Consider the following 13,494-nt stretch of genomic DNA (forward strand, 5'->3'; position numbering starts at 1 on the left):
ACCTAATGACGCCCTTGTCAAGGACTGTTAGACTGAGAAGACCTAGTCCTGGGCCCCACGACCTGGTGAAGCTCTGAATATCCTTGCACAGCGTTGCAGGTAGCCCTCCGGGACAGTGACCTTCACCGGCTGCCGGTGGAGGTGGGAGAGGACAAGACTAGACTACCCTTGTGTTAGAGCTAGCTGTCCTCCGAGCTCACGTCCCCTCCCAGAGCTGATTCGACATGGGCTTATTTGCCCTCTGGCCTGTGCAAGGCGCGTCCTGATTTCCCAAGACCCTCACTTTCCTTAGCGGACCCCTCTTCGGTTTCCAACCCCGGGATTAGACAGAAGGGTGGTTTAAATTCCAGGTCCGGAGCCCTTTCTCGGGGAGTACCCATGCTTGGGGGCGGTGGAAGGACACCTGGTCTCACACAAGAGGGACAGGAGTGGCCAGCAGGGATTCTCTCCCCGGCGTCTCCAAACCCCGAGTGTGGGAGGACAAAGGCGCAAGTAAACCCCGACGTGCGGGTCCATCCGAGTGGCCCTCGGCCTGTGGGCCGCACCCTAGACGGACCGGAAGCGGCGCGCACGCCCCCAGCCCCAGGGTTTCCCCGCCCCCGGCGCGCGCCCCGCCGCAGGTCTCCCTGGCCCCGCCCCCTTCCTGCCCACTTTCTGCAGGGGCCGGCCCTCGGGCGTCCTTGCGCACCCATTGGGTCTGGCGGACGTGCCGTCTAGCCCTCGGTGGCGCTCCCATTGGCTCCGACGGTCACGTGACAGGGAGACCGAGGGGGCGGTGGCGGCGGCCGGGGAGCGCGCAGCGAAAACAAAGATGGCGGCCGCGCCGGGGTCGGTGGCCGCGGCGGCTTCGGGGCGACGCGCGGGCCGGGCCCACTGAGGCGGCGGCGCAGGGACCGGGGTTGCGGGGTCGCGGCGGCAGCGAGAGGGCGGCGGGAGCGCGCGGCGCCCCTAGCCTCCAGCCGCGGGTGCGCGCCGGCACCCGCCCGCCGGGCCGACCGGCCGCGATGTCCGGCGCGGAGGAGGCCGGCGGGGGCGGGCCGGCCGCGGGGCCCGCCGGCGCCGTGCCGGCCGGGGCCGGGGCCGGGGTCGGGGTCGGGGCCGGGCCTGGGGCGGCCGCGGGGCCGGCGGCAGCAGCCGCGCTGGGCGAGGCGGCGGGGCCCGGGCTCCCGGACGAGGCGGGCCTGGCCGGCGCCCGGCAGCTGCAGGAAGCGGCCGGCGACCCAGACGCGCCGCCCAAGAAGCGGCTGCGGGCGGCCGAGGCGGCCGAGGCGGCGGCGGCGGCGGCGGCGGCGGGCAGCGGGAAGCTGGAGGAGCGGCTCTACTCGGTGCTGTGCTGCACCGTCTGCCTGGACCTGCCTAAGGCCTCCGTGTACCAGGTAGGGCCGCCGGCCCGACCCCGACCCAGCCCGGTCCAGCCCCGCCGCGGCCGCCCCCCCCCGCCCCCCGCCCCCCCCCCCCCGCAGCCCGCGCTCCACGCGCCCTCGGAAGCCGGGCCTGAGCTCCGGGGCCCCAGCGGGCGCGACTCCTGAGTCCGTTCGGAAGCTCTGCTCCTCGCAGGACTTGGTCTCCCAGTCGCGGTCCGGCCTCGCTCGTCCGCACGGCCCTTGTGGCTCGCTCCGAATCTCGTCTTTTCCAGCCTTCCCCGCTGCCCCCACGTCAGCAGCCCCCGGCGCGCCCTCTCAGGCTGACCCCCAAGGAAGCTGGCGACAGACGCCCACCCCCTCCCAGACCGCCCCCCCCACTCTCAGAGCTCCGGGGACTCAGGGCCACCCTGGGGTTCCCTCTTCACTCGAGACCTCTGTTCTTGGAGCAGCCACACCCCCGAAAGCCGTCTCCAGGCGTCTCGGGCGCGCTTCTAGCTCGCGGCGGAAAGGACTCTCTTTTCCTCTGGTCTTGGAAGAACACTGAAGGGTCAGGATCATCTCTGTCCCTCCTCTCTCCCTGTGTTTCCTTCCTGGTGTGGATGAGCCACCTGCAAAGCCCCTTCCCAGCCTGACCTCTTGCTGTGCTTTCTAGCCTGCTGTGCCCCAAGGTGGACTCCCACCCCCTGCAGCCTGACCCACACCGTGGGGCGGGCTCCTCCGGCTACCAGCACTCCAGGGATTGTGTCCAGCCCCCTTTATCCACGTGACGATTCAGAATGGTGGCTGGACTCCGTCCTTAGCCAGCCACGGCCCTCAGGGAGCGTCCTTGGCCCTGGTGGGTCTCACCCGTGCGTCACATAGCAGCAGGGGCCACACTTGGCTGGGTCAGTTTGCCCCGCCTCTTTGCTCCCCTCTGTCCACCTCAGCACCTCCTCCCCACCCTGACTTGGACACCCCTTCTTCCCAGAACCCCTTTGAGGAACGGAACAGGTTCTCTGTCACCTTGCTTTGCACTTAGGGGAGCTAGCTGATAGGGCCTTGTTTCCCTGGTGTTAAACTGGGGACCAGGGGTGAGAGGGCCTTTTTTTTTTTTTTTTTTTTAAATTTTTATTTGTTAATTTGTCAGAGACACAGTGAGAAAGGGAACACAGGGGCGCCTGGGTGGCTCAGTGGTTTGGGCTGCTGCCTTCGGCTCGGGTCATGATCTCAGGGTCCTGGGATAGAGCCCCGCATCGGGCTCTCTGCTCAGCAGGGAGCCTGCTTCCCTCTTTCTCTCTCTCTGCCTGCCTCTCTGCCTACTTGTGATCTCTCTCTGTCAAATAAATAAATAAAAATCTTAAAAAAAAAAAAAAAAGAAAGGGAACACAAGCAGGGGTAGTGGGTGAGGGAGAAGCAGGCTTCCTTCGGAGCAAGGAGCCCCAATGTAGGGCTTGATTCTAGGATCCTGGGATCATGACCTGAGCCAAAGGCAGATGCTTAATCAGGGAGCCACCCAGGCGCCCAGAGAGGGCCATTTTTGTAGTAAGCAGCATGAGGCTAGTCTGGGTAGCCTCTAGATCTCCACGTCCTTTCCTGCTTTGGCAGGACATAGCTTAGGAGGACCCTGGTGTGCCCAGGTGACAGAGAGGAAAGAGAAGGCATTGGCAGGGAAAAGGGTTGAGTTCTTTGGGTGGAGGGTACTGGCTCTCAGCCTTTCCTGGCAAGAGGCCCTCGCTCAGGAATACCACAGGTCTTCTGATACAGTTGGGGAGTGCTTCCCATAGTCCTTCAGCCTTGGGGTACCCCATAGGGCTTGTGCCCTCTCCAGCCCCTTTCTCCCTTGCCTGTGATCTTTGGTCTCAGGTGGAAGAGTTCTTCCTTCCTTGGGTCTTAAATGAGAGCCCCCAAAAGCCAAGCCACTGATGGGTGCAGGGAGAGTCGTGGGGGAATTTGGGGGACTCCCATCCTGTGACATCCTGTGAGTGGTCTAGACCTGGCCCCGGCATGATGACATGATAATAGGCTGCCTAGTGTGGACTCTTGGTCCCCAGCCTATGAGCCTGGCTGGTTCAAACCGGCACACACAGAGCTGGGAGCAGAGCTTTGTCCTGGGCAAGCTGGAGGCAGGCAGCTAAGCAGCTGTGACGAGAGAGTGGAGGCGCTGAGACAGCCCTTCCCTGTGGCCTTCCCTGTGGCCTAGTGGGCTGTGCTGAGCAGCTTCCCTGGAAGCAGGGTGCTAAGCAAGAGGAATCCGTGACGCTAAGCTGTGTGCTGTGGTACGGGTCCCCCGCCTCCACGTCCATTCTCCCCAAGTGACAGCCAGGTCTTGGTAGGGAGGTGTTTCCTCTCACCTCTGGAGGCCTGGAGAAAGCTCTAGAACATGTGAACAGTAACAGAGCCCTTGACTCTAGAAAGGCTAACTAGAGTCCTTCCACGGATCAGCACTTGCTTTGGGTGCTGGAAGCTTGCCGTCGGGTGGTGGGGTGCTGACTTGGGTGCATAGCAGTGCCCATGAGGGGCCAGAGGAAGGAGGGAAGGGTTCTTGGTGGCTCCTGCTGCATATGACCCTGGATGAGGTCATTGAGGGTAGTGGCTGGGATGGGCCTGGAGACGCTGAGCCATTGCCTGGTCGCATCTGAGCTGGGTTTACTCCCAGGAGAGTTTGGTCATGAGTGTCCTCGGCCCTACACACACTGTTTTGAAACTGGCAGGCACACAGCTTTCTGTGTGTCTCTGGTTGGGGCCCACTACTGGCCATCACCTCTTGGCCTGGGCTCAGCCCCTCCATTTCTGAGGGCCTTCTTTGGTGAGCCGTGTTGACTGGCCATTTCTGGTAGGCTAGTCTCAGGCATGTGATGTGTTCTGTTCTCTGTTCCTACCAGCAACACTTCTTCTATTCCCCCTCCCCCCACCCCGCCCTGGCCAGGACACGTGACTTGGGGGGCAGGCACCAGCCACACTGTGTGTCTGGGGATTGTCCTAGATGTGCCCAGCTCTGGGGTGAGGAGAATAGCCAGGGGCCATGCCGAGTCCTGGGCGCTGTGCCTGGCTGAATCTGGGGGGATAGCTCCATGGGCCTCTGGAGTGGGCTGAGTACACCATAACTTGAGAGCTTGCCTTGTGGCCACCAGGGGAGCTGTGGTGGTGGCCAGAGCTCACCTGGAGCCGACTTGCCCACCTATTCCTGAGTCGGAGCCCTGGCCCCACGCAGCTGGCTCTCTCCCAGCCGCATACCTGGGCTGGGGCTTGCTTTGGTGTAAGCGAGGCACTCATGCAGGTGGTTCTCACCATGGCCTACTTCAAGTTAGGTCAGGTTAGGGATGGAGTGGGTATAGCAGGTGCTGGCTTTGATGTTCTCTGTGCGGGTATTGGGTGTGTCCTTGGTGACTGACCTAACAGGATATGGGGCCACTTCCCAGAGTCCCAGGAAGCCACTGGGGCAGGTTCGCAGGTGGGGGCAGGAGGGCTGGAGTTGGAGCAGGGATACTGGCGCAGGGTGGGCAGCAGGACCCCTGCTATGGGGGCAGAACTGTGGCACCAGTGTGCCTGCCCCCCGCCCCCCCGGCATGTGTATGAGTGCCCTTCTCTGGAGGAGACAGCCTTGGCAGTGCCTGGAGTCTTAGAACTACAGCCTGACCTCCTTCCCAGGCCTCCCCAGCGTTTCACATGGGGCCCCATCTGCTGTCCGGATGGTGCACCTGGTAGGACCATGCTGATGTCAACTGAGGCCCTGAGCTGTGGGCCAGCGTCTGGGTGGGGGGTGCCGCAGAGCTCCCCGATCTCTTACTGTGTTCTCAGCCAGAAGTTCCCTGTGACCCCCATCGGGGAAGGAGGAGTCGTAGTGGGGGCCCCCGACTGGCTTTCTGCCCTGTTGGCAGCACGGCCCCTCCTCCCACGTGTGGCAGCTGTGCCCCTTCCACCTGGGAGCTCCGTTCCCTCTCCAGTGTCTCTTCTAGGGCCCCACAGCGGCCATGGCCCCGTGCGGTGGCCACCCTCTCCTGCAACGGGGTGCTTGTCTTTACCTGATTGGGCGCTGGCCCGCTTCTGCCCTGTGGGAGGGCTGGGAGTACCTTGCCGTGCTTCTCACCCCGCGGGTCTCCTGTCTCCACCAGCGCTCGGCTCAGGCCCTGGCTCGAGGAAACTCGTTACTCGATTGGCAGTCACACTGGTAAAAGGCCTAGGAAGCAGGGTGGGCCCATCTTTGTCCAGGCCCCAGGCAGTGTGACCCTTGTCAGAGTGCTTGGCGCTGCAGGCTCTGTTCTGAGTGATGTCTGAGGCAGCCCTGTGAGGCCGCCCACCCGGCCGGCCTGGGACCCTCTTCTCAGCTGCTGGCGCCTGCGGCGAGGTAGGAGGCGGCAGAGTAGAGCTGTGGACACGCACCCGCGTCCGTGTCCAAATCGAGAGGAGAAAGTTCCTGAACTCTGGCTCCACGAGCAGCTGTGTGTTTCTGAGGCGGCTGCTTGTTTGAGTTGCCTTTCACCCTGGAGTGCCTGCCTTCTGAACCAGAGCCTGGCTGTGGGAAGGGCTGGTTTCTGCCCGAGTCCTAGCTTTTGAGGCGTCAGAGGCTGTTGGTGCAGGACTTCAAACCCGAAACCTGCTGAGTGTTAGAGGCCTGGCTCTCCCCGGAACAGCTGAGTTCCTTGGACATTGTGAGGTCTCTTCTTAGGTCCCTTGAATACAGAGATTGACGAGGTGTGGGGCCAGATCTCGAGGATTTGGGATGCAACCTTGGCGAGCGCGGTGGGGGCCTCCAGCTGGGCTGAGAGGCAGCTCTGGGGTTAGTGCCCTTGGCCGTGCTTTGGAGGGTGGGCTGCGCACGTGGGTTTGGGGGCCGAGCCTCCCTAGAACCCCAGCGCAAAACAGGGCTTAAAAGACCTCTTGACCAAGTCTCGGTTTCCAGGAGTTGAGGGGTATTTGCTAAGGCCCGTTACAGCCCAAGGCCTGGGGTTAGGGCCCGTCTTCATGCGTGTGGATGGTACCTTCAGTCCCCCTTAACTCGGGGGTTTTGGCCGGTGCACGGGAGCTGCCTGCGGCCAGGTGGGGGGAGGGGTTTCTGTCCTGGGAGGGACACGTGCCGGCTCCTGGGGTGTTTGCGGAGGGGCGTGGGGGGTACTGCTGTGGCTGGGGTGGGGTTGCTCTGCAGGTGGGGGCCTTGTGAGGGGCTGGGCAGGCTCTGCTGTGCGATGGCCACGGTGGGTGTTTATTCTGCTCCTGTCGCATGCTGGGGGCTGAGCCGTGCCGTCATACACGTCTCACCCCGGGTCTTCAGCACGTGATGTGCCCGTCCTGTCTTTGTCACTTTTTGTGCCTGAGGAAAGGGAGGCGCAGAGATGAAAGCGGCCAGCCCAGGGTCATGCCGCTAGTGACCTGTAGGCTAGAGTTTAAGCCAGCATCCGTTCTGGGAAGCCCTGTCATGTTCTGAGTTGGGGGGCTCCTCTGCCTGCCCCTCCCACTGGCAGGATCTTCTTGGCAGCCTCCGTGGGCGCTCCAGGGCTGCTTCTGGAGGTACCCAGGCTCTTGGGGGCTTGGCTCTAGCATGTGGAGTGGGGCATTCTGGCCTGCCCTCACTGTCCATGAGAGGCTTGGTGTGTAGCTGGCATTGCACAGCGTCCCTGGGGAGCTGGGTCCCAGCTGGGCAAGTTGGGGTAGGTGCAGACCAACCTGGCCGCTGAGGAGGCTTAAGTCTGCCTTACCGGGTGCCCAGACCTGCCTATGGAGTTGAAGTCTTGCTCAGGAGGGCAGGGAAGACCTGGAGAGCGGGCAGGGTTCTGGAGCTGGTGATGCACCCTGTGTGGACAGACCTCCTGGGTCCAGACCAGCACCTCATTTGGACCCAAGAACATCCCAGATAATGGCCGCATGTGGACATCAGCTGTCCCTTGGCTGTGCCAGCAGCACTCTGCAGCTTCCTGCTGGCTCACTGTTCTCTAGCTCCTAACTGAGGTCGTGGGGCCTAAGGGGCAGTGACCCCACCTCTCCCCAGAGAAGGGCAGGGCCTGGTGCTGCTTCTCCGTGGTGTCTATCACCTAAGCCTGTGTTGCATTTAACACAGGAGGAAGGGGGTGGGAGCTAGCCTGGAAGCCTGGGCGTTCCTGCGGCCCACGGGCTCTAGAAGAGACCAGCTGGAGGGGTGTGCAGGTCAGCCCCCGGCCCAGAGCAGCGGACTCTCGGGGCAGCGCTGGGAGGTTCGCAGCATATGCTCGGCAGCATGGGTGTTCCTCAGAAGGCCCTTGGACGGCGTCCCGGCCTCTCACCTTCACCCCACGCCCTGGCTGGGCCACCGGGACGCAGGCGAGAAGCCAGCGGGCTTCTGTTGCTCTGCCCAGGCGAGTGGTGGCTGCAGAGCGGGGGGGCGGGGGGGGGGGGCGGGGGGGGGGCCTGCCACGTAGCCTCCCCCTAGAAGGCACTGGAGCTAGAGCCTCAGCCCCTCAGGCCCTGGAAGTGAAGGATCTTATTGTCCAGTCAGGCTTCCTCACCGGAGGCGCCCGGCGGGGGGTGTGTCCTCACTTCCAAGGCTGGCGGGGGCTGAAGTCCCTCCTCCCAGGAAGACGCACTTAGAGGACACAGACACGGTCCCCTATGCCTCGGCGGGCGGCAGCAGTCTTTTCTCGGGGACTGTGGTCTAGCGAAGCCAGGCCTGTGCTGGGCTTGGCCCTGGGCGGGGGGCGTGACCAAGCCCGCCCCTCCCGCCCCTCCCGCCAGGTGGAAGGGTCCCGTGGTGCCCGTGCCTGTGTGCCCTGCCCTTCACTCACGCCGCCTGTCTGGCTTCTCCATCGGCCCCTGGGGGTGGACAGGAGATGGTGCTTTCCCAGCCTGCTGCCTCTGTGCGCAGGCCTCAGACCGTCCTAGCCGCTCCTGGGATTCCCCACTCCCCGCCGGCCCTCGGGTCCAGAGCTGGCATTGGCCCGCCCCTGCCAGGCCCCTTCCTCCAACCTGAGCCCTGCCAGCTCCCCTTCCTCATGATACACGTTTTAATTCTAGGCCTGACTTAGAAGTGGAGATTTTTAGTACAGATAACCTGTGGTGTTTGTGTGGCCATGGGTTTTGTGAGTGAGGCCTTTGTCAGCCCCAGCCCCCCACCCGCACTGGTCCTCAGGGCGCAAGTCCCATCACTCACTAGCCCCAGGCCTGGCACACAGGTGCCCAGAACTCCCTCGGCCTCCCGAAGCTCCTTGGCTCAGGGTACCCAGAGCCCTGAGACCATGGGATGGCGGCCAGTGTTGACCGAGGGTCCCGTGGGTGTGGGTGTGGCTAGGCAGCTCCCCCGGAAGCGTCCGGGACTTCAAGGGAAGCTTGCACCTGGTGGCTTTCCGGAGGTTTCCCGCAGCTGATGAGCCCAGGCCATCTGCCCGCTCACCCTCAGCTGGCTGTGGGAGAGTCTCCCAAGTGGACATCCAGCTTACCCTCAGCAGAACCCTGCCTCCCCCCGACCCCCAGCATTCCCTGACCTCTGCCCCTGCAGGTTTTTACCAGCCAGGGCCAGGCTTGGGGAGCTGTGTCTGCCCTGAAGGGACGCTCAGCTCAAGTCTTTGCTCTTGTATCTCTTGGTTTCTCTGTGGGTCTCTGCTACCCCTGGAGGGCCAGGCCCACAGCCTGTGTATTTCTCTGAAAGGCACCAAATGGGCACTTAGGACGTATGTGTGGAACCAGAGACCCAAGACCAGAGTTGAGCCTCGGCCCGCTGTCGGCATGTGCAAGGACTCCCGGGAGGGGGCGGGGTGCTCCGGGCAGCGTCTGGGCCTCAGGTCTGCAGGTTCCCAGAGGAAGGGGCTTTGCCGCCTACGGAGCCAGGTGGGCAGTCTGTCTTGCCCGTGACCCCAGTTCTTTCCTCTAGGCAAGCACTGTGCCCACACACCCTTGTTCCAGGCCAGCTAGGCCTCTCTCCCTGCCACAGCTCTGTGCCGCTAGCTTGTAGGAGGGTCCCTGCAGGACGCCAGCCTCGCTGCTTGGGTGGCAGCTGCCTTCTTGCCTGTGCTGGCCAAGGAGGGCTAGAGTGGAAGTCTGAGCCAGGTCCCCAGCCCCCAGCACAGGGGAGCATTGTCTGCCGCTGCTTGATAGCTGCTGGCTATGTGCCACTGCCAGGCTTGGACAAGAGTCTGTGTTCCCGTAGGTGTCCCAAAATCAGGGCCTCCAGGGCACCCCTGAGACCGTCCCGGGCCCCTGGGTTGGGAAAAGGCTCCAAGCCCCAGTGTGGCCCAGCCCGTCCCCACTAGTGGGTCTACCTCAGTGGGGCTCAGTAACCTCTGCAAGCCCCCAAGGGCCACTTTTGTGTCACCTGCCTCTCCACAGGAGCCCTACTGGCCGTGTGTTGGCCGTGTTCCAGGGAGAGGGCCCGTCCCTCCGGAGCAGTGGCCCTGGCTGCCTCTCCGCACCTGTAGGCCCTTCTGCAGCGGGAGCCCACGGGGCGGGCTGGTGCGTGCGTGTGCACGTCCTGCAGGTCTGTGAGCTCATCTCCCTTTCCTTCTTCGCAGTGTACTAACGGTCACTTGATGTGCGCTGGCTGTTTTATCCACCTACTAGCAGATGCCCGGCTGAAGGAGGAGCAGGCCACGTGCCCTAACTGTCGTTGTGAGATCAGTAAGAGCCTTTGCTGCCGCAACCTGGCCGTGGAGAAGGCCGTGAGCGAGCTGCCCTCCGAGTGTGGCTTCTGCCTGCGCCAGTTTCCCCGCTCCCTCCTGGAGAGGCACCAGAAAGAGGAGTGCCAGGACAGGTGACCTGCGGGCCGGTCTGGCCGCCAGAGGCTTCCCCGCATGCCGGGGCTTGGGGCGGGGCTGGAGGCCAGCCTGCTGCAGGCGTGGCCCCAGAGTGCGGGATCTTCTGGTCGGTCTTTGTTGCCCTGGCTCTGGGCTCTGCACACATTAGCCCAGGGACAGCCTTGCCGGAATGGGCCGGGCTGAAGCCACTCAGGACCTGAGCCCTGGCGGGGAACAGGAGTGGGCCCCACTCTGGACCCACTGGCTGTTTGGACATGCCCCTGGCTCTCCAGGGTTCCCTGGCTGCATGGGGGCCTCTTAGAAGAGGGCCCAGGAGAGCACGGCCAGCTCTGGGAGCTCAGCACAAAGCTGCACAGGCGCCCGACCCAGTCCTTGCCGGCCAGCCCTGCTATCCTCCGGTGCTCAGGCCTGTGAGCCTCACGTGAGGCAGAGCTGCATTGGGTCCAAGACCATGGTTAGTGGCCACCGTTGCCAAGCAAAACAGTCTTCCCAGCAAAGGATGTAGGTGGCACGTGGATTCACAGCTCTCCTGTGCTCCTCCCTCAGTCTCTCACACGCACACGGACTCCTTCCTGGGGGCTGGCACACGGTGAATATGTCCTTCAAGGCATAGTTTGTAGGAGTAGGGCCTGGACAGGGGCCCGACTTTGGAGGACTGCTGGGCAGAGCCACCTCCCGCGGGGCGCAGCCCATGACCACGGTGCTCGCCTCCTCCCCAGGGTGACCCAGTGCAAATACAAGCGCATCGGCTGCCCGTGGCACGGTCCCTTCCATGAGCTGACGGTGCATGAGGCTGCCTGTGCCCACCCCACCAAGACGGGCAACGAGCTGATGGAGATCCTCGACGAGATGGACCAGAGCCACCGCAAGGAGATGCAGCTGTACAACAGCATCTTCAGCCTGCTCAGCTTTGAGAAGATCGGTTACACAGGTGAGGCGCCCCGCCGCCCACTGCATGCCGCACGGGGGGCAGGGGGGTATGTGGCGGTCGGGACCTGAGGGAGCAGTGGGCTCTGAGCAGCAGGCACAGGCTGTGCTGGGTGGCCAGGCTCTGGACAAGCTCTCAGTGAATGGGAGGACACCTTGGGGGAGAAGACGTGCCAGAGGCCAAGCACGGGAGGGGCCGGGGCAGGACCCTGGGGGCACCTGCATGGCTCTCAGAGGCTCTCTCACCTGTCCTCCCCTCCCTGGCCCCACCACCCTAACACGGTGGCGTCCTACTGCGCAGGGCTGCACAGCCCTTGGGACGGTCAGTGTCTGAGCAGAAGGTGGGTGTATCTTGGAGGGCCCGGCAGCCAGGGGCCTGCCCTGTGGAGCCAAAGGCGAGAAGAGCACTCAGCACATCCGGTCCTGCAGGCAGATACTGCTGTGGCCGCGGGGCTCCTGAGGCCATCAAGAAGATGCCCAGGGGCAGGGCTCCTGCGTGAGCTGAGGGTGCTCCGCTCAAAATGCAGAGTTGGGAGTGGACGCCCAGGGACGGGCAGGCTGGACCGCACTCAGGCCCGCTGGATCTCACGGGCTCTCCTGGCCACGGCCACTGCTTTTGGACATGCTGGGGAGCAGGAACCAGGCCAGGGCCTGGTCCAGACACAAGAACAGCAAGAAGCACCTGCTGACACAGGGGCCGCTGAGGGAGACTGCGGCCCTCTACTGCTCAGCCCACAGCAGGCAGTCGGCTCAGCATCAAGGGCAGCCACAGGCAACCGGTCACGCCATGCCATCCTGCCTGGACTAGGCCTGGCTAGGTGCGGGCCTGCACAGGCCTGAGAGGCGAAGGGCCCGGCAGCCTCAGCACCAGAAGGTCATGGCCCACGGTTAGTTGCAGCCTCAGCTGCCCTGCTGGGCGCCATGGCGCAAACAATCCAGGCCAGGCCTTGCCGGTCTGGGCGGGCCGAGGCATCAGGACGGTGGCGGTGGCCGGGCAGGGACCCCCGTGCACACAGGAAGGACTGGCCGCCTCCGTGGAGGGACTCGCGGGCCACGGGCCCCGGGCTGTGCTGAGAGAACTGTGTGACAGCACAGGCGCCCAGCACCGGGCCACACGCCGGCGCTCCGCCTTGCGCCCCATACAGGCTCTCGGGCCACGTGCCCGCCCGCCGGCTTTTCTGGCAGCTCTGTATCCGAACCAATAAAGTGCACTTGTTCTCAGAACGCATCCTGTCTGTGTGTCTGCTTACCCACGCCCCCGGGTGGGCCTCCCTCTGCCTGGGCTGGGCCCTGGGGGAGGCAGAGCGGGAGGCCAGCAAGGGTCGGGCCGCTCACTTCTTTCAGCGCCCGGACTCCCTGCAGCTAATGCGTGTCACTTCTGTTTGTAGTTGTTTCCCCCAAGCTTGTGTGCGCCTCCGTTTGCCATAATTGCGTTTGATTTGCCTTGTGACAAGCAGAGCACGCTCTGTCCTGCGGGTAAGTTGCCTTCCTCCCCGGCTGAGCCTCTGTCCTCGCTCGGCCTCTGGAAGGCGCCGCCCCCGGCCCCGCCTGCACTGACTGCCGGCTCTTCCCGGCCTGTCTGTCTCCACAGAGGTCCAGTTCCGGCCGTACCGCACGGATGACTTCATCACGCGTCTGTACTACGAGACGCCGAGGTTCACGGTGCTGAACCAGACATGGGTCCTGAAGGCGCGTGTGAACGACTCGGAGCGGAACCCCAACCTGTCGTGCAAGCGCACGCTGTCCTTCCAGCTCCTCCTCAAGAGCAAGGTCACGGCGCCCCTGGAGTGCTCCTTCCTGCTGCTCAAGGGCCCATACGATGACGTGAAGATCAGCCCCGTCATCTACCACTTCGTCTTCACCAACGAGAGCAACGAGACGGACTACGTGCCGCTGCCCATCGTCGACTCCGTGGAGTGCAACAAGCTGCTGGCCGCCAAGAACATCAACCTGCGGCTCTTCCTGTTCCAGATCCAGAAGTAGGTGGCTCCGCCCGGCTGCCCGCGCCTGCCCACAGTGGCTTCGCCGTGCCCGCTGATCGCTTCAGCGGAGGAGGAGGAGGAGCCGCCAACGCGAACACTGGGAAAGTCTGCATGCGTGCAAGAAGGTGTGAGTGCGCGCGCCTCGCCCTCTGCCCTGCCTCCCCTGTCCCGAGCACCGGAGGCCGGGCTACCTGCGGAGGAGACGGTGGTTCACGGACACGATGGGGCTAAGCCCAGCGGCCACGCCCTGGCCCCCAGCGGCACAGTGAGGCGTACTGTCCGCGCTGGGCCGGGCTCAGGGAGCACGCTGACTTCAGACGGCATATTTGATTGCGATTAAAAAGGCACCCTTGTTTCCTACTTTCTGTTTTGTTTGAGGGAAAGGCGTAGCTGCGACTGGACACTGGGGGAGCTTTGGTTGGGCCTGGGCCAGGGCCAGAGGTCCTTGTGCCTCCGTCCCCGTGCACACCCCCAACGGAGACTTGGAGGCATTGCTCCCTCTCCCACAGGCCTGCACAGGGGAGCAGC

General features: G+C 63.9%; 1 protein-coding gene across 7 annotated transcripts; it reads left to right on the plus strand.

Moving 5' to 3' along the window:
• The first annotated feature begins 839 nt into the window (after positions 1 to 839).
• ZFTRAF1 (zinc finger TRAF-type containing 1) lies at positions 840 to 13,326 on the plus strand. 7 transcript variants are annotated; one of them, XM_059165440.1, is made up of 5 exons: positions 840 to 1,376; positions 9,633 to 9,780; positions 9,864 to 10,053; positions 10,777 to 10,988; positions 11,286 to 12,208. In XM_059165440.1, exons 1-5 carry the CDS (start codon positions 1,005 to 1,007, stop codon positions 11,822 to 11,824), a joined length of 1,461 nt encoding a protein of 486 aa, XP_059021423.1. In that variant the 5' UTR covers positions 840 to 1,004; the 3' UTR covers positions 11,825 to 12,208. The 7 variants fall into 7 exon arrangements, with proteins under 7 accessions (XP_059021423.1, XP_059021428.1, XP_059021424.1 ...); XM_059165445.1 differs by having other exon boundaries at positions 11,512 to 12,208; XM_059165441.1 differs by having other exon boundaries at positions 9,867 to 10,053.
• Positions 13,327 to 13,494: the final 168 nt, after the last annotated feature.

This window comes from Mustela lutreola, chromosome 3, assembly GCF_030435805.1.
Source record: "Mustela lutreola isolate mMusLut2 chromosome 3, mMusLut2.pri, whole genome shotgun sequence".
Lineage (NCBI taxonomy): Eukaryota > Metazoa > Chordata > Mammalia > Carnivora > Mustelidae > Mustela > Mustela lutreola.